This window comes from Phocoena sinus, chromosome 7 (genome assembly GCF_008692025.1).
Source record: "Phocoena sinus isolate mPhoSin1 chromosome 7, mPhoSin1.pri, whole genome shotgun sequence".
NCBI classification, from domain to species: Eukaryota; Metazoa; Chordata; class Mammalia; order Artiodactyla; family Phocoenidae; genus Phocoena; species Phocoena sinus.
Genome location: NC_045769.1, coordinates 73,864,029 through 73,890,073, shown reverse-complemented (window position 1 = coordinate 73,890,073; position 26,045 = coordinate 73,864,029). Strand labels below are relative to the sequence as shown.

General features: G+C 37.6%; 1 protein-coding gene across 14 annotated transcripts in view; it reads left to right on the top strand.

Moving 5' to 3' along the window:
• PKP4 (plakophilin 4) overlaps positions 1-26,045 on the top strand; it is a 253,207-nt gene that overhangs the window by 132,019 nt on the left and 95,143 nt on the right. For 13 of the 14 annotated variants that reach the window (XM_032637160.1, XM_032637170.1, XM_032637169.1 and 10 more), the window contains one exon: positions 6,018-6,130. The exons of the other annotated variant lie outside the window; for it this stretch is intronic. In XM_032637160.1, coding sequence (XP_032493051.1) covers positions 6,018-6,130 — 113 coding nt within the window. The remainder of the gene's footprint in view (positions 1-6,017; positions 6,131-26,045) is intronic. 14 annotated transcript variants of the gene reach the window in all.

Below are 26,045 nucleotides of genomic sequence, written 5' to 3'. Positions count from 1 at the left end.
CAGCCCAAAAAATAAATAAATAAATCTTTTTTTTAAAAAAGAATGTAAGTGGGAATATAATTACAGATTCTACTTGACAGGAGGACAGTGAGGAATATTATATACAACTTCATGCTAGTAAGTAGAGGTAGTGAGGAACCAGGGGAAGGCCAGGTTCCTTCTCTGGAGCACCTCAGCTGTGATGTGTGAAGAATGCATAGTCTTCACCAGACAGAGATCAGAAGAAGCAGTATTTTCAGGAAAGAACTACATTTCAATTAAAGTCTGTAGGTGGAGAGTCTTCTTAGTAACCCTGAGATGGAGAATATTCAAAGTAAAAGATGAAGGGTTTATGAACAGAATTTGCAAACTGGAACGAGGCTTCCATAGGGCACAGTTGGAAAGGGTCAGGAGATATGTCACTACTGGCCATCAGTGAGGATTTAATGAAGGTGAGAGGGGCTAGGAGGCCACAAGAGGGTGAAGTATGCCCTGTTTTTAGTGCCAGCACCAGAGTCCTTGAAGCTGAGGTCTGGGATGGAGCGCTTCCTGCTTATTGAAGGAGATGGGAGTGGAAGGACCTAATGCTGGAAGCTTCCTGGGCTTCTGGAAGCCAGTGGCAGGAGACATGACTAGGTATGCAGTATTATTTCTGTTTAAAAAAAACACTGAATCACCAGTTTAAGGTCGCATTTAGGACTGAGGTACCTGGAGTTTAGGTAGAGGTTTCACTCTAAATGAACAGCAGGAACAGGTGGGTATGAAGAAGACCCAACTAGAAGTCTCAGAAATGGAAAACGTTGTCATTGGAAAAAAGTGAATAATAGATGAGATAAACCCTTCACAAGGCAAACAGAGAAATAGTGAATTGAAAGAAATACTGAGAAATTCTCAGAGAAATTAAGAGAAAATATGAAAAAGCTGTGGAGACTCCCATTTCTGCCATATTCAATACCCTAACCAGTCTCCCCACTGAAAGAAACTAAATACGTATACTGAATAAAGTATTTAAATTGTCTTTTTAAAAGCAAGGCTGAGCTGCCAAGGAAGTAAAGTACTCACAGAAACAAAAACCAAAATGAAAGTGAGACTCCTAAGCTAAGTAAGCGGTAAACCTGGCTTCCACCTTGAAAGTATGTGTCAAACCTAGGTCATCTTGAGCATACCATTAGATGTCAAATGCCATGTGCCCTTTGAGGGCTGCCCAAGATGGGGAGTCTAATGGGATATCCCTTGCCCAAACATAAAACTTTACAGAGCTACAGCATTAGTACAAGGGTGTTGAGAAACCTGTCCGCCAGAAGAGGACAAGCTTGGGTGCTGGTAGTAGGGAGAAAGTATCCCCCTGAGAGTTTATGATACCTGTGAGAGAGGGTACCTAAATGGCCAATAAGCATATGAAAAGATGTTGGTTAGCAAGGAAATACAAAATAAAATAAATGCAAGGTAGCATCCCATGCCTATCAGATTACAAAGAAAGAAAGGAAGGGAGGGAGGGAGAGAAGGAAGGAAAGAGGGAGGGAGGGAGGGAGGAAGGAAGGAGGGAAGGAAGGAAGGAAGGAAATTTAAGCCCCAAAATGCATAATCGGTATCAATGAAAATGTACAGAAACTGGAGCTCTCATACACTGCTGACTGGAATGTAAATTGGTACAACTACTTTGGAAGGTGATTTGATAATCGTTATCAAGTAAACTTGAAGATATGCGTAGCCTTCAACCCAACGATTCCACGTCTGTGTCTCTACTGGAAAGGTCTGGCACATGTGCACAGGGTGATTTATACAGTGGCACTTATTTTGCAGTACGCTTATAATTGCACAAAATTGGAAGCACCCCAAGGGTTCCTCATTATAAGAACATATAAATTTATTGTGCTGTAGTTGTACAATAGAATACTGTTGAGCAATGGAAATAAATGAACTAGATCTATGTGTACTGATACTGATAAATCTCAAAATCATATTATAATAAAACCAATCTGCAGAGCACTGGGTGTATTATACCATTGATATAAATTGTATGAATGTGCAAAACAGTACTATATATTATCTATGGATCTGTATATATGGAGTAGTAAGAATATGAAATATTCATGTGAATATTAAACACCAAATTCAAGATAATGGTTTCTTCTGGAGAGGGAAGAAGAGAGGGAAATAAGATCCAGGAAGAAGAAACCAGGGGATTCCATCGTATCTGTAATATTTTATTTCTCAAAAAACCTGAAGCAAATGTAGCAAAACAGTAAGATTTGCTAGAGCTGGATCAGCTTTGCCAAAGCTCATTGTATTATTGTTTATACTTTTTCAGTACATTTAAAGCATCTCACAGTATTGAAAAATTAGGAGTGAGAGAACACTTCTATCATTATATAAAAGGAATCCAAAAACAATACTGTCCCAGGTTGGGTTCTCACTGGAGTGGAGTTTTGCATGCAGAATGTTTATTATAGATCAGCACTTGTGGAGATGAGGGCAAGGAAAAGCAGGCTTGGGCAGGGGAGAGGTCCAAATACCATGCCAAGCAGTCAAGCCCATGGAAAGCTCTGAAGCAAATCTGGACCCAGCTTTTATATTCTCACCTCAATCAGTGGCTGCATGCAGCCTGCCCAGAAGGGTACAACTTCCTTGGTCAAGGAGATTCTCTGCATCTGAGGGCCCCCTGAAGGCACTGACCACTGGGGTATTGAGTTCTTCCTTGGGCCTCCTCGGGCCATGCGTTTCTGTCTACCATACAAGATCATGCAAGTGAATCTTTGTTTCCTTCTATTCCCTTGACTCTCAGAGAATATTTATCAATATACTTACTGAGAGAGATGAGGTAAATATAAACAAAAGCTTCCAAACACATGTGAACTGACTCCACTTTTATAGCATGTTAGTAGGCTTGGCTTTCTTTCTAAGCTTGAATATGGCCTTGTTTGACAGAATTTAAGAGGAAATTGTCATGTACTAATCATTGGCAGATGCTTTTAACATTATTTCCTTGCTCTTCTCAAAGGAGCCCCCTGTAATTTAGATGCCCAGTTTGGGATGCTGCAGTAAAGATCAGCCTTCACACACTATGTTTAGAGGATAAAATATTAAGATTTAAAATTTATGGATGGTATCACTGCATAATCATCTCAATGAGTGTTATTTTGGAAATCATTAGATGTGTTTTTATATGACTATGTAATACCGTCTTCCTTGTCAGTCATTCTAAGAAGCCAGTAGAGACAGAATTGTCAAATAATTATATCCTACTCATTCATCTTGGTGCCAGTCACATGTGGGAGTTTTATTTGTATTCTGTAGAAGTAGTATTAATAATTTTATTAAAAAGCATATATATATTTTACTTGTAAATATCCACAGGTATTAGATAACCTTTATAGATTCCATGCTTTACAGCTTCCTGAGAGTCTGCTTTGGGGGCTTTAATGATGTCATACTTGTGAGAAGTGTGGGCAAATAATGGATAAAATGGTTTTGATAAAAGTAGCCAGTGATGTTCAGTATTATGGGCTCCACAGCCAGGAGGGATACAGTGTAGACTTTACTCAGTTCATATGAGTGTTAAAGGAATTACCCAACTTCTAAAAAAATGTAGCTGCATCTTGGGTACAGAGGCTCTTCTAGCAACTTGACAACTGTAAATGGTTTCTAGCAGTATGTCAGTCAGAGTTTCTAGTTGCAAGAAAAAGAGACTGACATGGCTAATTATGCAGGGGGGAAAAAGTGCTTATTAGGTGGTTATTAGTGAATTCCCACATTTGTTGCCAGGACTGGAGAACAAACCTTGAGACTAAACTCCCAGGAACAATGTCCAAATCAAGTAAACACTGCCACTGCCGCCAAGTATAAACATAGTTTGTGTGGAGGTCATTTCCATGTTAGAAACTTGACCTTGAGTCCTACTGCAGGGAGTACAGCAAGAAGGTGAAAGAAAGAGAGAAAACGAGCTTCATATTTTCTGATGTCACTGTCTTGGTTTCAGCATCCAAGTCACAGTCTGGCATCTTCTCGGCAGAGCCAAAGTCATCTGTCTCAGCTTCTAAGGGAAGGAATTATGGGTCATTAAGTTCCAACCTGTGCCTTCAAGCAGGAAATTTCCCAACCATTTCCTTGAAAGGATGCTCAAAAGGCCATAGGCAGCTACAAATATGATTTTAAAAATCCACTAAAATGTTTTTTTTTTCTATGAACGGAAATTTTTTTAATGTTCTCATTTGAAACATGCCTCAATCCTACCCTGGTAACTTTTGGCTATCGCAAAATGAAGAAAACCCTCCAGCCCTCAATCCCTAGTAGCCACTGAACTGAGAACACAAAAGTTATGTGATGGCTTGGGGAATATTTGAGATGCACGGATGGTCCTTTCCTGGCCCAGCTTGATCCAAGCAGCCAGTCTTCCAGGAAAAGATGTGTATAATAAGATAACTGAGTAAAATAATAGAAAGAATGGAAGCGTATCACAGAAACTATGATGCTGTTTAAGGACAAAGAAAGACTAAGTGTGAAGTAAACATAATAATATTTGTCCTTAAAATCAATGATCTTAGCCTGGTACTGAATGTTGTGCAATTATTATCTATCTGGTCTTTTGTTGCCAAACATTTATCAAAAGCCTGTGGTCTAGGAAGTGTTAAGCAGATGTAGGCAGTGTCCTACTTACCCATTATGATCCTATTGTACGGCATTATTGGGCCAACTATTACTCATTCAGGCACTGCCCTGTACGCCCACACCAACTGGGCCCATTAGCAAAGGACTCTCAATATCAGGAAGCAATAAGGAGTTCACGGGCTGTTTCTTAAGAATTATTCTAGGAGTAGTTTGTAGAATTTGCACGGCCAATGCTGTCAAGTAACTGCACATTTGCCTGACTCCGCAGGGAGTTAATACACTTTGCAATTAAATTGTTTTGTATTTTTGTTTGCATGACGAATACACATTGTCATAAATAATATTATGTTGTCAGTAATATTATTATTATAAACAAAACTAAGGTAGTTTTATTTCTGATTAGCTCCTAGACTTAGGGTTCATCTGTCTGGTATTTTGAACCAGGAGTCAGTGTCCAATTAAACCACTTACAGTTCAGCATTTGCTTTGAGTAGACTTGTAAGGAGTTAATATGGCACAAGGGAGCTTGAGGTGTTACTGGAGATGTTATTTGTGGCTTAAAGCCTTTAGAGTATACTTGATTTGATTTATAGATATCTTATGGCATGGCCTGCTTTCTATTTATTAAAATCCTGTCAAGATAACAATGAGATAAGTACAAATAATGTTAAAACATTTCTCCTAGAATAGAATACTGGCCTTCATGATGCATCGTAGAATGTAGAATATAATTTCTTGAGACAATCTTTCCAGCTTTTTAATACAATTTTAAATTCTGTATTATGGCTCAGACTTTTTCATTATTTTTTCTCTTGTCCCTTCATGAAGTGACACATGAATGCATTTGTGACAGCAGGAAAAAATGTGTATTATAGATAAATATAGCAAAACTTTTTTGTGGGGTTGTAATGATGTTTTCTCTTAACAGTGGAAAGGCTTTGTATCAAATATGGTCAAGTGATTCTCATTACAGGAATTTACTTCTTTTTTTTTTTTTAATGCTGTGCTAACATACAGTATGAGGGATGGAAGAATTGGCTGTTGAGGCCTATATTGGTTGGTGTGCCTCTAATGTAGGCACATCGAGTGAGGACTCTGCAAACCTTACTTTAATACATCACTGGAGCAAAAGTACTGTTTGAAGACCTCATTTAGAACCACCACCACCAACAGCAAAAAAGGCCAAATAAAGGTCTACATGTTTTCCGTTTCAAACGAAGACACATATTCTAGTGCCTTTAAGTTTGTAAAAGCTACAAATTAGTAGGTTGTTTAGGCCCACAGTTCTATTCAAAACCCTAATCTCGTAAGGCCACACTGTAGTGTTACATTACGGGCATGTTCCTGTGTTTCCTGTGACATACATGAATTCATGTATCTGCCTAAGCAAACCTGGTGCCTTATATGCCTTCTATTTCCTTGAATCACAGGAGCTTCAGTTTCAGCGACTAACCCGAGAACTGGAGGTGGAAAGGCAGATTGTTGCCAGTCAGCTAGAAAGATGTAGGCTTGGAGCAGAATCACCAAGCATCGCGAGCACCAGGTACAGGGCCGATGGCTCTATTTTCTTACACGCCTTCAAGTCACACATTATTAAGTTGTCCTAGATGCAGCAAATGATGCTTTTAGTGTTGTCACTGTTAACTGGCCTTCCTGAAATTGATACCAAAAATGTCAATTTATTCTAATTTTGAGAAACCTCTTGTAATGTTGATTATCTTTCAGTCCTGTGCTTGAAGTGTTTTATACAGCACTGGTATGCCTCTCTAGCAAAAGCTACCATGCTAACTTTAGAAATTTGATTTCTTATATGTAGACAAAGTTAATGAATGTTTTCAACAATTGTTAATTATTTGGCAAAGCTAATTGGCTTTGAAAACCTGATATTGATTTTTTTTAACTAAGAAATATTTCTAAGTCATAACATTTATCTAGCTTTGAAAAACACATTCAATTTACTTGGAGTTTTCTAGAACTCTGGAAAACTACTATACAAAATAATTACTATATGAAATAATTGTGTATTCAAATACAGTAAATGCTAAGTAAGTCGAAAAGAAAAACAAATATCGTATTATTAACACATGTATGTGGAATCTAGAAAAATGGTATAGATGATCTTATTTGCAAAGCAGAAATAGAGACCCAGATGTAGAGAACAACTGTACGGATACCAAGGGGGGAAGGAGGGTGGGACGAATTGGGAGATTGGGATTGATGTATATACACTACTGATACTATGTATAAAATAGATAACTAATGAGAACCTACTGTATAGCACAGGGAACTCTACTTAGTGCACTGTGGTGACCTAAACGGGAAGGAAATCCAAAAAAGAGGGGATACGTGTATATGTATAGCTGATTCATTTTGCTGTACGGTAGAAACTAACACAACGTTGTAAAGCAACTATACACAAATAAAAATTAATTTTAAAAAATATATAGTAAATGCAAAACCAGTATATTACTGGAAAAAAACACATTTAATCACAAGTATTTTATATTTAAGTAGCCTCTTATGCTATTTAAAATATCATTAGAATAAAAATTACGGCCACAACTCCAAATGGTGAGATCACTACTTATGCAATCTGTGGGTTTCTTTCTTAGTAGTTACATATTCCAATAAAGCCTACCATAAAATACTTCTGTTGCTTGCATTTTTAAGCTTAGTTTGTTTAATCCTAAGTAGGTGTGTGCCCATAGTAACTTGTCTTTCAGTTGTTTCTAACATTGTAATTGTTGTATTTCTCATTATCTTCTGTTATTCATAGCCAAAAAATTCTTCTTGGTGAATACAATGCTGTCTGTAGTTTGTCTTTCCCAGCTGATTGCTATGAATTTTAAATTATTAGGCAGATAAAATTGTGTTGTCATGAATTTTTAAGTCTTTGACCCTTAACAGTTATGCACGTTAGTATGTTTAGTAAGGCATAAAGCATGCAAGTAAGATCAAGAAAACTTTCAAAACACAGATATCAAATTAGGTGATCATTTTTAAGACATCCAGGCAGTTTTTCGTAGGAAGAGAAGTTATAAGCAAGGTGTAAAATTACAAATCAAAAATTTCTAACTCTAGCTTTGTACTCCTCAATTAGATAATTTATCAAGAAAGTTAAAATTGTCAAAACAAAAATTTGTTTTAATTTTACCCAGTTTTTTTAAAGGATATCTGTATGTTTAGCACCGAAAAGAGCAGTTCACAAGCTAAATAATGTGGTGTTATATATTTCCAGATTTTTTCAAATATAATTTTACACTATTAGAAAAATTAAATCAGTATTTAAAGCATTCAATTAAGGCGTTTATTCTGACAATTTTGCCAATTAAACGAACATAGAACTTTTCTCGGTAAACTCCTAGAGATACTTGATATGTCAATAATACAAGTCAATACCTAGAGGAAATGGCAAAGGAGAAAGGAAAATCCCCAGGTACCAGAAATAGAGAACCAAAAGCCAGAGCCACAAGCATCTGAGCTGCATTGAGTGCAGGAGGCCTGGGCACTGTCAAGCCCCCAACAAAGCACTGGAGTCTTAGGTTTAATACTCCTGCAGGGACCAAAGAGTGAGGCCTTATGTGCTCACGGTGGTAGAGTTGAACTTGGGAACACTGCATTAAGCCATGACCCTCAAAAGCTGCACCCTTGGACAGCCCCAGGCTTGCACAGCACGTGGGTCTGGTGCCCAAATGTAACTACGCATTGTTCAGGAATACCCAGCTGAGAAACTGACATCACCAAAGATGCGCTCACAATCAGATAATAAAAAACTCAAGTCAAAAAAACTCAAGGATGAGTAAGAATCAGCAAGCAGGAGAGCAGGATTTAAAACTTTTAAGCACCTGATATCATTGGAGAAAGTCTGACAGGGATGCACAGGAAGACAGGTACAAAGATGCTTAGTGTAACATTATTTGCAAAAGTTAAAAATTTGAATCAGGATAGAAATGGGAAATAAACTGTGGATAAGTAAACTCAAGAGCCATTAAAACAAAATAACTACATGTATCAACGTGGACATCTTTGCAGAACAGACTTTCGAGTGAAAACTACAAGTTGCAAAAGAATAGGTATAGGTTATCTTTATGAACATTTTAAAATATGCATAATGCTGAATTTAAATAGTGTTTGATTTTGTTTACGAATCAGTGCATCTCTAGTAGAAGTATAAAAAATATTTCAGGATGACACCACTTTAAGATAGTGGTACCTCTAGGGACGAAGGGGAGGAGGAAGCTATCAGGAATTCGGCTTTAGCCAAATCTGTAACGTTTTATTTAAGACTGCCATCTGGAACAAACATAACAAAAAATATGCATATTGATATCTGTTAAACAAGGGGGTTGTTGATATATGCATGGCTGTTAGATTATTTTCTGTAGTAAATGTTTTAAAATATTAAATAATTTTAGGATTATGTAGTTTGAATTAGCTAATTCCATAGGTTCGTTAAAAATCTGTTAGTAAAATACATATTGTGAGTAATACTTATTGTCAGTGATTTGGGGCTTTGTGTCTGGATCTCAGTGCCCAGCTTGGCTCCTGGCATGGCAGTGGGGCTCAGTCAGACAATGTCGGGTGAGTGAGTGGGTCCTGCAGAAATGGAAACCGGGCTGACCAGAGAAAGAGGGAAAGTATGCACAGAAGTGTGTATGATGTCGCATTGCTGTACTGGAGTTCCAAGAGGCCTGGTAGTTTCTAGGATGTGTACTAAAAGGACCTAGTGGCTTGTGAGGTTGGAAGGGTAAAGCTGGCATTAGATTGTGGAGAACCGGGAACCAAGTGATGATGAGTGTCACCTTCATTAGGTCTGTAAAGGAGACAGGTTGAAACACATTGCTCTAGTTAGAAGCAGTTGTCCTGATAGTGTAGGGTGTAGGTCAGAAAGAAGAGAGGCCAGGCAGCAAGACAGGAATCTATTATGGAATCTTAACGGTTATGAGTAAGGTGGGTTTCTTTATTCAGTGAACTCTGGTTGGAATGATAATTGATCCACTTTGATTGCCCTTCTCCTGTCTCATGTTGGATTCTCATGTATTCTCGATGCCCCCAGCTAAGTGCTAACCCGTTCGTACAGCCTTTCCCACAGTTCTCCAGGAAAGTCATCTCTCTTCATCCGAACTCTCATAACTGTTCCTCTGTGCCTGTATTAGCCTCCTATGAGGAGCTAAAGCTCACCGCAGCCCTGGCACAGTGCCTGGGGCTCAGCAGGCAGGCACCCTGCTAAGTGTTCATTGAATAAATAATGAAACTTAAGCCCAGCGTGATTTAAGTTCCTCAGGAAAGGATGCTTTACCATTAGGTCACCTACTTGGCATTCACCCTTTCTCATATCTGCCTTCTTCACACGTTTCAGTGTGCTTTTCGGTGGACCTTAAGAAGAACTCTGCTCCGTGACCACCAGGTGTACACACTGGCAAGAGCCCATTAGAAAACAGCGTTAGTGAAGGGAGCATAGGTTTTTACTGTGTCACTTGAGAGATCTCCCTTGTGCCTGTCAGTCCCCACCATCAGTCTCAGAACCAGAATCTAAAGATACAGAAAATAGCTCTCAGACCCCAGCCCTCTTTCCCATCAGCCATTTCTGATTTTCTGAAGGAAAATTGTAAGTGCGATCACTGCTTCCAGCCAGGAAACTTCCTTTGGATTCAGGTCCTTCTTACATGGGAGTAAGTTTAGTCAGCAAGATGGGGGATTTGAAAACTGGTTATCTTTCATAATTGTTTGATTTAGATCCTATGTCAGAGTTGGTAAGGTGATCTGTAAGATTTTATTTTTCCTAGTCCAGATATGATCTCAAAGGGTAAAGAAAAGCATACTTTGATTTACTTTTTCAGTTGTCCAGAGTTCTTGCCATGTTGGCCTCACCCTGTGAAGAAGGAGTAGACAGTGGCATGAGGTCCTATTTAATTAATGACTCTAATATTGTACTAAATAATGTACTGTAGAGCCCTCTTCCGAATGGCTCTAAAGCCCAGCATTTCTGTTTCCTCACACTTGCAGTACCAAAGATAAATTTTTAACCCTGCCATGACGTGTTCCCATTTTACAGTACGGAAACTGGGTCTCTGCATGTATTTATTTAGGAAGTGTCCTAAAAGGTGAGCTGCACAGCTGTCTTTGGCAGTTCATTTGCAATATGCCTTGCTGAGAACGTTAAAAAAAATCTTAATGATTAAAATGATTGCTAGGTTTTCTTTTTTTAACATCTTTAGTGGAGTATAATTGCTTTACAATGGTGTGTTAGTTTCTGCTTTATAACAAAGTGAATCAGCTATACATATACATATATCCCCATATCTCCTCCCTCTTGTGTCTCCCTCCCACCCTCCCTATTCCACCCCTTTAGGTGGTCACAAAGCACCGAGCTGATCTCCCTGTGCTATATGACTGCTTCCCACTAGCTATCTATTTTACATTTGGTGGTGTATATATGTCCATGCCACTCTCTCACTTCATCCCAGCTTACCCTTCCCCCTCCCCATGTCCTCAAGTCCATTTTCTACTTCTGTGTCTTTATTCCTGTCCTGCCCCCTAGGTTCTTCAGAACCATTTTTTTTCTCTTTAGATTCCATATATATGTGTTAGCATACGGTATTTGTTTTTCTCTTTCTGACTTACTTCACTCTGTATGACAGACTCTAGGTCTATCCAACTCACTGCAAATAACTCAATTTCGCTTCTTTTTATGGCTAAGTAATATTCCCTTGTATATATGTGCCACATCTTCTTTATCCATTCTTCTGTCGATGGACACTTAGGTTGCTTCCATGTCCTGGCTATTGTAAATAGTGCTGCAATGAACATTTTGGTACATGACTCTTTTTGAATCATGGTTTTCTCAGGATATATATGCCCAGTAGTGGGATTGCTGGGTCATATGGGTAGCTCTATTTTTAGTTTTTTAAGGAACCTCCATATTGTTCTCCATAGTGGCTGTATCAATTTACATTCCTACCAACAGTGCAAGAGGGTTCCCTTTTCTCCACACCCTCTCCAGCATTTATTGTCTGTAGATATTTTGATGATGGCCATTCTGACTGGTGTGAGATGATATCTCATTGTAGTTTTGATTTGCATTTCTCTAATGATTAGTGATGTTGAGCATCCTTTCATGTGTTTGTTGGCAATCTGTATATCTTCTTAGGAGAAATGTCTATTTAGGTCTTCTGCCCATTTTTGGATTGGGTTGTTTGTTTTTTTGATATTGAGCTGCGTGAGCTGCTTATAAATTTTGGAGATTAATGCTTTGTCAGTTGCTTCATTTGCAAATATTTTCTCCTATTCTGAGGGTTGTCTTTTCGTCTTGTTTATGGTTTCCTTTGCTGTGCAAAAGCTTTTAAATTTCATTAGGTCCCATTTGTCTATTTTTGTTTTTATTTCCATTTCTCTAGGAGGTGGGTCAAAAAGGATCTTGCTGTGATGTATGTCATAGAGTGTTCTGCCTATGTTTTCCTCTAAGAGTTTGATAGTGTCTGACCTTACATTTAGGTCTTTAATCCATTTTGAGTTTATTTTTGTGTATGGTGTTAGGGATTGTTCTCATTTCATTCTTTTACATGTACCTGTCCAGTTTTCCCAGCACCACTTATCGAAGAGGCTATCTTTTCTCCATTGTATATTCTTGACTCCTTTATCAAAAATTAAAATGATTGCTAGGTTTTCTATTAACGACTCTTTGGAAGTAGTGACTCTAAACAAGCTAGCAATAAAAAACCCCATTTCTAATACGATTTTTATTTGTTTCATTTACTGCAAAAATGCATTAGTAACACAAGTAATAACACCAGCATTATCAGTATATAATGATCCTTAATCTGGAATTGTTGGTGCTTGTACCCAAAGATGATGTATCAGACCACGAATAATCACTGAAAGTTGAGAAACCCTGAAGGGGAGCTATGGGGTTAGTTAATAGAAAAGCTACAGACTTTCTGCCTTTGTACCAAGTACACTATAGTTACCTGTGCATTTAATAGTCATCTATTTTAATATTTCACCTGATTAAAGATAGGCTGTAGAAACAGTCAATAAATTATATCTTTTCTGTATTTGTACTGAGTATAGTATAGATATTTATATATTTAATTTTTTACCTCATTTAAAGTGGGCCTTGGGATCAGTTAATAGAGAAAATACCGATTTTCTGCATTTGTTTTTAGTGTACTATAGTTATTTATATATTCAGTATTTCACCTCATAGAAAGTAGGGCGTGCAATCAGTTTATTGAAAAGTTACAGCATTTCTGCATTTATACTGAGTACACTATATCTTATGTACTATGCACTATGTACTGTTGAATATTTTACCTCTCCACATATATTTGGAACATTTTTAGAAAACACAAAAGCCAACAATGGAGTGAGGGAATTGGGGCAAAGATAAAATAAAGACTAGAAAAATAAGATGAAGCCAAGGTTAAAATAGTATACAAAATATATGTTGTCAATATTGCACGCATTGGCTTAAAGTAGAGAGCCACTTTGGCTCTGAGTGTCCTGATAGCCAGGCTAAAGAAAAAAGCACTAATGAATTACATGATTCACAGTGTCTGGAAGATAAAAACAAACCAGGTTGCTCAGGAGGATTTACTGTCCCTGGGGCCGAGACTTGAGTGGTTTCTCTTGTGAGTTGCTGTTGAGAGCACTGCGTGATGAGGCAAACAGCGTCCTCGGTAGTTTCTAAATTATAAAATCAGACTCACAGGGGTTCTTTCTTTTGTTGTTAAATACAATATAAACGGATGGAAAAGCAGCTTAGCTAAAAGCAGTTCTCCAGGAGGCCAATTCTGTTGCTCCCGTTTGGCGGGAGGATGATAGCTAGCATATGCAGATGGATGGATCAATTTTGGGTTCTCCAAGCAAGCAGCATGCCATGATGACTTCTGTCTGCAGAGCTTTTTAGAGTCATGGGTGGCAGTGGGTACCAAGATTTGAGAGGTCCTGTGTTGCAGGTCACCGTGCAGGTGCACGTTGTGCATGCCTTAGCGACAGAAATGGTCCTCAGGGGATGCAGAGGTATGTACAGCGCATCTCAGGAGAATCTCAGAGGCAAATAATGCCCTTTAAACTTCTTGCACCCCATGGGCTAAGCAACAACCTTCAAATCCAAATTTTGATGAATGTAGGATTTATTCTTTTTCTCTTTGCGGTATCATCAATGGAGTGTTGCTCTCACCTTAGCCTGCTTTAGACTTCCCTGGATGGGGGGTGACAGCAAGGGGACTTCCCCTGCCTACCTACACTCCCAAGGGCACAGAAGGGGACAAGTGTGGCCAAAACAGTATTCTCACCTTTTAACTGACTGGAGTTACATAATGCTCATTTTAGTCAATTTGTAAAGTTCAAGAAACTAAAGAGAAAAATCGTAATTCTACCATTCAGAGATAACCACTTTATTTTTAGGTCCGGTTTATTGAAGTGTAATTTACTTACAGTAAAATTCACCCTTTGTAGCATACAGTTTTATGATTTTTGGCAGTTTGGCATGTAGTTGTATAACCACCATCATGATTGAAATGTAGAACATTTCCATTAACCCGAAAAAAGAGGCAACCACTTTTTTTTTTTTTTTTGCGGTACGTGGGCCTCACTGCTGTGGCCTCTCCCGTCGCGGAGCACAGGCTCTGGACGCGCAGCCTCAGCGGCCATGGCTCACGGGCCCAGCCGCCCCGGGGCATGTGGGATCCTCCCAGACCGGGGTACGAACCCGTGTCCCCTGCATCGGCAGGCAGACTCTCAACCACTGCACCACCAGGGAAGCCTGGCAACCACTTTTTAAAGTTTGCCACATTTCATTCCCTTCCAAAAAAATTTAAGTGTGAGATAACTCCCTCCGGCCAACTTTTTATCTCATTCCTAAAGTCCCACTTTGATAGCCGGTTCTAACTTTTAATGGCTCCCACCTGTCTGAGGAATTCTCAAGGAGAAGAGTGGCTTGGAGATGCACCCAAGGGATGCTAATTTAGCGGTGGTTAGAGGTCACTACAGCCTTCCCATGGCAAGCTGCACTCGGTGGGTGCAGGGGACTTGGCCAGGGGAACTACTAAAAGGCACAGTCTTCAAGTGTACAAGATGTGGCCTGCGTTGCGTGTTTCATCCGAGCAGAGACATTACACTAGTGGTTCAGCTGGGGTAACAGAAACTGTGGAAGGAGAAGAAAATATAATTCAAATTGAAAAGTCAGTAAATATAAATACGATCATCTCAGAATTCAAGAAATTGGGTAACAAAACTGTGGAAGGAGAAGAAAATATAGTTCAAATTGAAAAGTCAGTAAATATAAATACGATCATCTCAGAATTCAAGAAATTATTTCTGAAATTTTACAGTACAGAATTTCAAAATTATTTCTGATAACAGGCTCAGAATCTTACCATTGCCCAGAAACAGAAACTTCACTTCTCACTTACTTCTAGGTAAGTTGTAGGTGATAAAGGAGAAAGTTTATTTCTTTGGGACACAGATATTGGTTCCACATATTTTATCTTGTAAATAAATCATAGCTTGTCTGCTCCTTAAGATGAAGCACTAAATTTTCATTTATATTGAAGTACAAAAGAGATACTTAAAAGATGGACCTTTTATTAATTGTAGAAAACACTAATGACAACTTTTGGAATTGAAGCTTAGTTTTAAATTTTTGTTTTGATATTTTGCACATTGTTTTAAAATTTGTTTATGCCATTTGGAAGCAGTTGGCCCCTTCACATTGTCTGTCCTTTAGCTGACTGCCATTGGTGTTAGGAAGTTACTCTAGACCCTGAGAAAAATCCTGTCCATATCTATCAACTGAATGAGGGGGGAAATGGGTGGCAATATTAAAATTAAATAACTTCACACTCTTCCTAAGATTGTCTCTCCCTTTTCAGTTAGTTTAAAGCTCTGCTATAATAGAATTCTTTATGGTTTCAGAAAGGTCATACAATCTTGACAAATAGTCTTCTTATTGCCATTTAAGAAAAGAACTCTTATTTTTTAATGAAAAGATTTGATTCCCTACTACCATTCAGACTATTTTTTTTTTTTACACTTTATAGGATCATCTGCTAGTGCCCATCAGGCTTCCATTGATACTATTAAAAATTCTAAAAATGCCGGAAGGCTGACAGTAGCCGAAAAGCCTTTTTCATGGGTCAGGTCTTTTGTTCAGCAGATATTTTTAAGTCATTGTGAAATAAACTTTCTCAAATGAAACATTCTTTAAAAATGAAGAGTCTTTGCAAAGATTGAATGTTTGTGTTTTGACAGCTTATTACTTATTTAATGTACTGCTTCAGGAAGATGCTTGATAAAGTTCTGTCCCTTTGACCTTCAGTGCTCTCACTGGCCGAAATCTGAGTTTTTTAAATAATAGTTTATTGAGATATATTTCATATATCATAAACTTCATACTTTTAAAGGATATGATTCAGTATTTTTTAGTATATTCATAGAGCTGTGCAATCATCACCACTATCTAATTTTAGAACATTTTCACCATCCCAAAAAGGAACCCTCTACCCATTAGCACTCCTTCCCCATTTTTCCTTCCCCCTGCCCCCAGCCACCGAGAACCAATGATCTGTTTTCTGTCCCTATGGGCTTGCCTCTTCTGGACATTTCCTATATATGGCATCATACAATATATAGCCTTTTGTGACTGGCTTCTTCAACTTAGCATGATAATTTCAAGGTTCATCCATGTTATAACATGTATCAGTTCTTCATCCTTTTTTATTTCCAAATAATATTCCAGTGTATGGATATACCACATTTTGTTTATTTTTTTTAATCACCTAATGGGCATTTGTGTTGTTTCCACTTTTTGGTAATTGAGAATAATGCTACTATGTCTCAGGTTTTAAGAGGGGAAAATCCCAAGGGTTCTGCTCCAGGCATTCTTAGTTTGGGGCTGGGGAGAGGCACTGAGAGTAGTAAGGATTCCCCTTAGCCTCTGTCTCCATCTTCCTACTCCCTCACAGGGACTCACCTTCTTTTCTCTCTCCTTTGCTCTCTGTTATGGTAAATCCTTGTATATTGCTGAGCTAGCTGAGTTCGTTTTAAGTGCATAGTAGGTAAGCTATTGGGGAGTCCTCTTATGTTTATCAGAATATAGTTCATCAGATTTCCTTTCTTAATATTGTATTTGGTCACTAGTGACTCTTAATAGTCAAACAAATAAAAGCTCTTTATGTTCATTTGGAATTCAGACTGAATGAAGAATAAACTATTTGATATTTGAATGTAATTATCAGAAACCCTCTCCGGGATCTCTACCGTGAATATTTATTACATGGATGCTCTTCTGAGCAAATTTAGTGACACTGAATGTTTATGATGCAACTCTCCTGTGTTAACACAGTAAAGAGTAGCACATCTGAAAGATACAAATGAGTCTGTGGCTGACCTGCATCTCTCCAGAAGTCATTTTCTGGAGCAGTTTGCTCAAGCACAGTTCTTCCAAAAAGCATTTTAATTGCTACTGCACATTGCCATTGTGATCACAAGCCTGTTTCATCTGGGACATACAAATCCACCTGGCAACTATCTCTACACATTTGAATTAAACTTACATAAACTAAGTCTTATGTAGGGCATGAGCCCAAGGTGATTCAACCAGTATTCCATTAAGGTAACCTATTTTAACCTAAGAATGTGACCATGTTGAATTTGAATTTTAAGCCAAGTAGTCTTCATAACTATTAGAATCTTTTATGGACCTAGAACATTATACAACAAAATGTCTTAATCATAGTGAGTAAATATTTCAAAATGATTTACCTGTTTCTTAAACTGAGCATTTTAAAATGTTAAGTTGGAGATATGGTTAGAAGGAACCACAAAAAGAGATCAAGTTTATAGTTCAAAGTTTATAGCATCAAAGTTTCAGATAAAGACTATTTTAATACATTTGGTTAAATACAGAGGCAGCCCAGCTGTATGAATTTTCCTAATTAATGAAGAGGAAAATACTTTTTAAAATTCAGAAGCCCATGCATCTGAAATATATGTACCATGCCATTATTTAATTATTTATTAAAGAGCTGTTTTAATTAAAATCACATTATTTCATTTTCTGTAATTTTTCATAGTTTGCATTCTATAATTACTATTCCTAAAATATGTAACAGTGATGAATTATTGAATCAATACAAGAATTATATTACTAGTCACCACTCTTAGTCATTAGGTTTTTTTTAACCATGTGTATATTTTGATAAATTATAAGGTAATTTACACAGGCCACATAGTATATATCAGGATGCTTTTTGGAAAAATTTACCTTTACTGCTTTATAGGAATTAATAATTACTTTACTCCTATATTTTCTTATTACTTACTTTGTACTTTTTAATCTATATCTTGAGAAATGTGAAAAATACTAAAAAGTATAGAGAATGATATAACAAAAACTTAAGTACATCCCAGAATTGAAAAGCATCGATAATTCATCATTTTGGCTTTTTTGTATAAAAATACATTAAACATAAAATTCAAGACCTCTTTGCCCCATTCAATTCTCCCTTCCCAATAGGCATTAACTAGTATATAGTCTACTTTGTGTACTTTTATATAATATACATACATCATATACATCCATGGCCCATGTTTTGTGTGCTTTTTTTAACATACACAAATGGTATAATCTGTGTGTCATTACGCATCTTGATTTCTCTACTCAGTGTTTGAGATTTATTCATATTGATGTGTGTAAATCTAGTTTATTTTTAAACTGCTGTTATATATTTATGTCATAGAATATTAAACTGTTTGTCCATTCCCCTACTGAAGAACATTTAAGTTCCACTTTTAAGTATTTTAAGTAATGCAGCAGTGAACATTTGGAGACTTATCTCCTGGTTTACATGTGTGAGGTTCTAGAAGAGGTATCATTAGAAGTAGAATACTTCGGGCATAATGAATGCATGTTTTCAATTTTTCTAGATCTTGCTGAGCTGCTTTCTCAGGTACCTCAACAATTGCACCCTCTCAAGCAGTGTGTGAAAAAGTTCCAGGTTCTCTCTCTTTCTCTCTCTTTTCTTTTTGGCCAACATTTAATATTATGCAGCGTCTTTAAATTTTACCAATCTAATGTTATCTCATTTTACTTTGCATTTTCTTGATAACTGGTCGGGTTAAATATCTTTTCATATCCTTATGATCCATTTGCATTTCCTCTTCTGGTCATATCCTTTGCCCATTTTTCTAATGAGTAATTTGGTTTATTTATTTACTTATTTTTTGGTTCTATCATTAGTTTTATCGAGCTGAAATAACTCTGGGATATATCAATACATCTAAAATAGTACAAGCCTTGGTACATCACAACACAAAGTATACCATATTAATCTATTTTTAGAATATAAGTCTTTAGTATGATGACAAGTATGTAGGAGAAACAACCCTCTATATGTGATATATAATAATGGATCTCAAATTCTCCAAATCTGCCCAAACAGATGATACTAACACTCGTTTCTCTTTCTATGTCCACATTTCCTTCAGTAACTGCATTTATTGTGTCCACATTTCCTTTAGTAACTGCATTTATTTTCTTCTGCAAAGGTTTATGACGTCTTCTCTAAATGCACTCAGTAAATAGTTATGCCTTTGCTTTATTGTAGAGATACAAAGATACAGAAGCCTGGAATTTCCAGTCTAGTAGAAGGGAACATTGTGTGTAATTTAGCCACATGACAAAGTACCTTAGTAGCCACATAAAATATATGTCTGTATTTTATTATGTTTATTTTTGAAGAGCAGTGTGCTGATCAGATTACATTGTCCTGGCTCTATCCAGGGAGGCCTTGCTTTGGTGTCTTTGATTCTCATATCCTTAGGTGAAAATACTTCTTTGTAATTATATTAGAGGGAAGAGAACAATAGCCATTGAGCACCTATGATATAATAAACATTTGTGCGAGTCGATGTTTTATACCCATCATCTGCTTGTTGTTCAAGGGTTTCCACGAGGTTTGTTTTTGTGTTTTAGTTTGCTTTGGTTTTTATTATTATTGTACACCTGATTTTAACATTAAGATGATATTTTCTCCTAAAAATAGTTTTATTCTATTGGTTTCCCACTGGGGTGTCAAGAATTCGTTTGAGAAGACTTAGGCAACCCACTTACCTCCACTCCACCGCTCCAGATAGACACAGTCTATATCAAAACTGCTTGCTATACAAAGACAAGTACAAAACCCCTAGCCCCCAGCCCCATCTCCACTACCACTATTTTGTCTCTCCTTCGTAGAAACTTTGGTGTGGCTTCTATTTTCTGTTTTTGGTTGATCACAGACATGTTACAAGAAGTCATGTAGGTATTAATTCAAAGATTCTAGAAAACGATCTTGAAAAACATTGCCACTAATGTACTCTCTGCGGTTCATTATTTGCGATGTGGGGGGGCAGTTTGCCATTCCTTCATCTAATTCCTTTACTCTCCATGAAATAAAGGAAGGTTGGTGTTAAGTTCCCATTCTCATTACCATTTGGCAGGTTAAGGACACAGAGGGGAAAGACTGATGTGTGTGATGAGATGTTTCCTCAGCCCTTCAGAGATATACTACTGTATATGCTCTAATCCAATGATGTATAGAAAAGGAAATTGGAAATGTGATTATCCACCTAAAAGTGAGAGCCATCCATTAGTGCATTTTTAGCCGTTAATCAGCTTGCCATAAAAATGAACATGGCATGTCTGCCAAGGGCGGGGAAAAACAACTGACAACGTTGCCAGACTTTGTAGTGACTAAATTGTTATTATAGCTGTCCTCCCTGAGGCTTCACAATCTATTTAATAACAAATCAATCTCATCTGGTTTTTGCATAGATTTTTCTGCCCTGCTGTTGTGTTACTCCCCAGTTAAATAGGGAGAAAACCACTCTAAAACTGAAGAGGGAGAATGCCTGTAGGCTACAGATTTTCATAGCTTAAAAATGTTATATTAAACAATTACACATTTTAACCACTGTCAGATAGTTTAGATACAACATTTGGTTTGCATTATTGGACTGCTTATAAGCCAAGGAGGAATGTCTTTAGGGTATACTTGTTTATTTCTTCTAGCCTTTTTTTTATTGGAAAAGAACAAATAACAGCCAATTATTCTAGGATCCCGTGATCTGTTGTTTCTGCTTTAGAACACGCCAATTAAAGGTTGATCTACCCCCAGCTTTAGTTACATTATCAATAATGTGGCTATTTGAGCCACAGAGAAAATTCAAGCAAAATTATCAATGATCATCTAAGAACTGGTGCTTAGGAAGTACAAAATACAGGATTATATCTATTTTCAGAGGAGCATTAGCAAAATAACTTTCAGTAAAGACTTATTTGTAAATAGTAAGTGAAACAGCATTGTATTCCTTATGAACATAGATACAAAGGTAGAAACTACTATTGACCAGAGTAGTACATTCAAACAAAGTCTAGAAATTAAAATCTTGGGTGAGTTTTTTTTGCAACCACTGACAAAACAGTGTATCTACATCAGTAATCATCAATGGCTGTTAAAATCTTTAGCTGAAAAAATGATGAGAAACTTTACAATAAATGGATCAGGCTGACAGCACCTGAACTCACTGATCTAAGATAGATGTTCTACAAAACAAAAGATAGTGAGAAATTTTGGTCTTCTGAAATGATGCAATGGGAAGTGCATATCATCACCTAGGATGCATTCTTGCCTCCAGATTGCTCAACCATCTAGATATAAGTAACAATTCATAGGAAATCAGAGACAGAGGAACAGGTTAAACAACATTTTGCTGATGCCTTAGTTAGATCCAGTCTATTGGGAATTTTGCAAGGCAACTGAAATCGTTTCAAACAGGGAAAAAATGATGTAAGAGGGAGCGTGAGACTGCATGAAAAGAAATTTTTAGAGACATAACAACCAAATACAATGTGTAGACATTGTTTTGGTCTTGATTCAAGCAACTGTTTTCAAGAATTCAAACAGGAACTTTGAATACTGACTAGATATTTGTTGATATGAAGAATTTTACTGGTAATTTTTTTAGGTGTGATAATGTTATTGTGGTTATAGTCTTTTAAAAGTCTCTATAGTTAGAGATACATCTAAAGTAATAAGATGCCTGAGACTTGGTTCAAAATAATCTAGTAATGCACAGAAAACAGTGGGTAAAAGTATAGATGAAGTAAGTGTTGACCACATGTTCCCTTTTATTTGTTGAAGCTGGGTGATGAATCCATAGGGGGTTCATTATACTGTTTTCTTTTATATATCAGTGAGTGTGTGTTTTAAATGCTGTGTAACAAAAAGTTTAAATATTAAGTAATCCAGCTCTTAATTTTCTGACTGAAATTTTGGTTAAAACATTTTTTTTTCATTTTATAAAGTTAAGAAGGTCATATTTTTAAAAATCTGAGTGGTAGATGTTTTCTTCAATAGTTCAAATGAAGAATATTTATTTAAGTTAAATTAGATTATAAATCTACACAGTATGCTCCATATACTTTGTAATGCCTTTTCCATCAATAATGTTGGCTCACTGTGGCAGTGAATGGGAGAGGGAGCAAAGAGGGGAAAGCAGGATAAAGCAGACCAACCACTTGTGTCACGTTGCGAACCACTGTTCCTCTTTTCATTCATATTTCTTAAAAGAAGAATGCTGGGTGTTAAAGCTAGGAATTTAACAGTCTTGTCCAGCCACTTCTCCATTTGCCGTGGAGAGTGCCTGAGCAGTGTTTATGGCTCACCCATTATACATCAAGAATTCTGTTTGAAGAGACTTTACTTTCCATTGTCATTGTTGTCATTCCTTCTCATTCATTCTAACAGGCCTTTTTCCATTTCATTCCCCTATTCAGTAGTTTGGAAACCCTGCATAATTATGTGTGGGGGGATAATAGAGAAGAGAAGGAAACAGGGTGGGAAAGGGGATGTAGGACAAATGAGGGATCCATGAGAGCTTTCAGGGGAGATTTAAAGCATTCTAGAAGCACTTAGCTGGGTTCGTTAAGTCTTACTACCTAGAAGCCTAGCATATGCTCCGCCAAATTTTGACTGTATCCTTATGCATCCATTCTTCTTCCTGGACAGTTATTGATGATGCGGGGTCTGTACTCTACCCCACTTGTGAATTCATTCCTCCTTCAGCACCAAAACAGCTATTTATGGTGCTTGACCATGAATCAAGAGCTGAAAATGCTATGACAGGGAGAAGCGTTATTTTTCTCAAAAAGCAAAGCAGAACTTTAAGAAATAGATCATGTTCTTCCTTTTCACACTCATAATGAAAAGTTTCCTCAGAAATTACAGAAACTTTACTGTTTATAATAATTTTTTAATAAAATCTTCTGGGTAATCAGTGGACAGAAAGTGAATATCATTCTTTAGACACACACCAGATTTGATAATGTCTTTATATGAGTATCAAAGAATCGTATATGAATATATCTTTTGCTCTTGAATGTCTAAGTAATCAGAGTGGTCGGTACGCGTTTAATAAAACATTTAATTTTATGATATCTTAAAGTTGCTTTTAAGTGAATTTTTATATAGGCTTTTCAGAGCATTTTACATCCTAAATAATATTCAAAATGAAATTGTATGCATCATAAACAGAACTATTTATAATGAGGAATTTTATGGGTTTGGGATGTCAGCCAGTGTACCTCTTACTATAGATCTCTACAGCTTAGTCCCATGTTAACTCTGTGCTCCATCTCCTGTAGAGCAAGTAGAAAAACAGGACCCTCACGCTGCTTCTTACCAGTGCCAGCTTTATTTAAAAATGTACGATTTTGAATTGTTTTACATATTTCTAAAAGGAGTATATTTGTGTGTGCTCTTTCTTGTTTTTTTTATCTTAAATTTTAAGAAATGTTTTCCTTTTCTGTTTCTTTGCCTTTGGAAGAATTTGAAAGAACAGAAATGAGGGAGACAGTAGCATTTTGTAGACCTCAATACAAATAATTCACAGTGGCCCATCTATTCTGAGGCTTGACCCTTTGCCTAAATAGCATCCTAAGTTATGGCAGAATACTTAGGAAAGAGAGTTCGGTTTTGTATTTAGTCATTTTACTATTTTCATCTCAGTTGCTTTCACTCTTTCAAATGTCATCTGAAATGTTAGAAAACCCTTCTATTCTGATTTCTACTTTTACTGGTTGGAATACCTGTTGTGGCATGAGCTTAAACAGAAGTCATGCTTCCTGTATAATTTATGGAGATACCAGAGGGAACTGTTTGTCTCATTTTTGTCTTGTATGACATTCTTTTTAATCCTCCCCTTCCCATGTGGTCCTCTGGATCTTTTATTCATAGATTCAAAGCAGTAACACAAAATGCTTTTGTCAAAGAATATTTAACATCTTCTAAAATGTGTGTTCACCTCTAGTCCCTATTAAACAATTCAAGTTACTTGAATTGTTTAAAGGGCTAATCTGATATTTCCTGTTCCTTTAACGTTTTTGCTGTGCATCAAGTACATAACTTTCTCTTTCAGAGACTGGCTGTAATATTATTTACTTTTATCTTACCTTTTCCTGGAATCCATTTTAGACAGATGTTATAAGGGTGCAAAAATATGGTAAAGTGGCATGAGGGAGGAGTGGAATGAAGAACTGAGTAAACAAGGGTGACAACAAAATAGAGCCAGTCATGAGACCAAAAATGTTCACCACAGTGTTCAGTTATACATTTTACTCTAAACTTGCTAGCAGCCAGTGGAAAACCAAGATCGCACTTTTATACCGCCCTTTGCTGTTCCTCATTATTTTTTAAAGACTGAAATTGTGGGCTTCCCTGGTGGCGCAGTGGTTGAGAGTCCGCCTGCCGATGCAGGGCACACAGGTTCGTGCCCCGGTCCGGGAAGATCCCACATGCCGTGGAGCGGCTGGGCCCGTGAGCCATGGCCGCTGAGCCTGCGCGTCCGGAGCCTGTGCTCCGCAACGGGAGAGGCCACAGCAGTAAGAGGCCCGCGTACCGCAAAAAAAAAAAAAAAAAAAAAAAAAAGACTGAAATTGTAAAAGCATATTCTGAGCGCGTGGCCAGTTTTTTCAGGTGAGGTGTCACTGAGCAAGGAGTATGTGGGTCCGACTGTAAGCCTCTGACCTTTCCCGTGTTCCATGAAGCCTCAGGCCTGCCTTCCTGCAGCCGTCTTGCTTGTTCCTTCTGTTGGTCACCCAGGTGATGGTGACAAGTGAGTGCAGGTGGACGGGCACATATCCATCACCATGCATGGAAGGGAACTCAGGGCTCATGTCCTGTTGCTGATGGCTCAGGAGCAGCTGCATTCTACGTGAAGGACATCATTTTTAATTCAAGTGCCTTTTCTTTAACCTCAGTGTCACCTTCAGACATAAAAATAATTATGAAAAGAGAGCCTTTGCCCTGTCTCATTCTTTATGCCTTGCTCAGTTCAAATTACAGGCATATACCATTTTCAGGGGCAATTCAAAACCATAACACATTAAAAATAATAATAAACTACAATTATGGGCATGTTGTCATGGTTTCACTTTTCCTGACTGCTGGTATCAAGTGGTCCTTTGGCAGGAAGAAGGAAATCAGTCTCCATCCAATAGAAAATTTTCTACGGTCTGAGAGCACAATAAAGAGGACACAGAAAGGAGCCTCAGTCCCGAAAAATCATAAATTTGGACTGAGAGCTTTTGGTTTTGTTTTTGTTGAGATTGATTATGAATAGACAATAAGTAAATTTGGAAGAAGCTCCCAAAAATGTAGTAAAATACTAAGAAGGATTGCTTTCTAAGTATTACTGCTAAAATACCCTTATTATCTAAAGGCTAGTGATTTGTCAAACTAGGGTCCTCAGAGCCCCTTAGGAAAAATAACGTGGTGGGTAGGGATAGCTGTCTGCCTCCCACCTCCCCTCCTCTCCTTCAGCCAGGCAGAGCCGTTCACCATCATCGTCTGTGGTACATATTAACCTTCCCGTCTTTGACTTACTGAAATAGCTTAGTGGAAGGATAGCTATCCGCAGCTGTCTCAGGAAGAATAATCGTAATGTATTTAATTTTGTCTAATTGCTCTAGTTTTGACAGTAAGACAGAGAGTACGTCTCTGTTTAATGTAAAGGATTTATTTCTTAGTTAATTTTTTTTTAAGATAGATTTTATTCATTAAAAAAATTTTTTTTATTTATTTTTGACTGCGTTTATTTTTGGGTCTTCACTGCTGCACACGACTTTCTCTAGTTGCAGCGAGCAGGGGCTACTCTTCTTTGCGGTGCGCGGGCTTCTCCTTGAGGTGGCTTCTCTCGTTGCGGAGCACGGGCTCTAGAGCACAAGCTCAGTAGTTGTGGCTCGCGGGCTCTAGAGCGCAGGCTTGGTAGTTGGGGCGCACGGGCTTTGTTGCTCCGCGGCATGTGGGATCTTCCCGGACCAGGGCTCGAACCCGTGGCCCCTGCATTGGCAGGCAGATTCTCAACCACTGCGCCACCAGGGAAGCCCTTAGTTAATTCTTATCTAACTAAAAGGG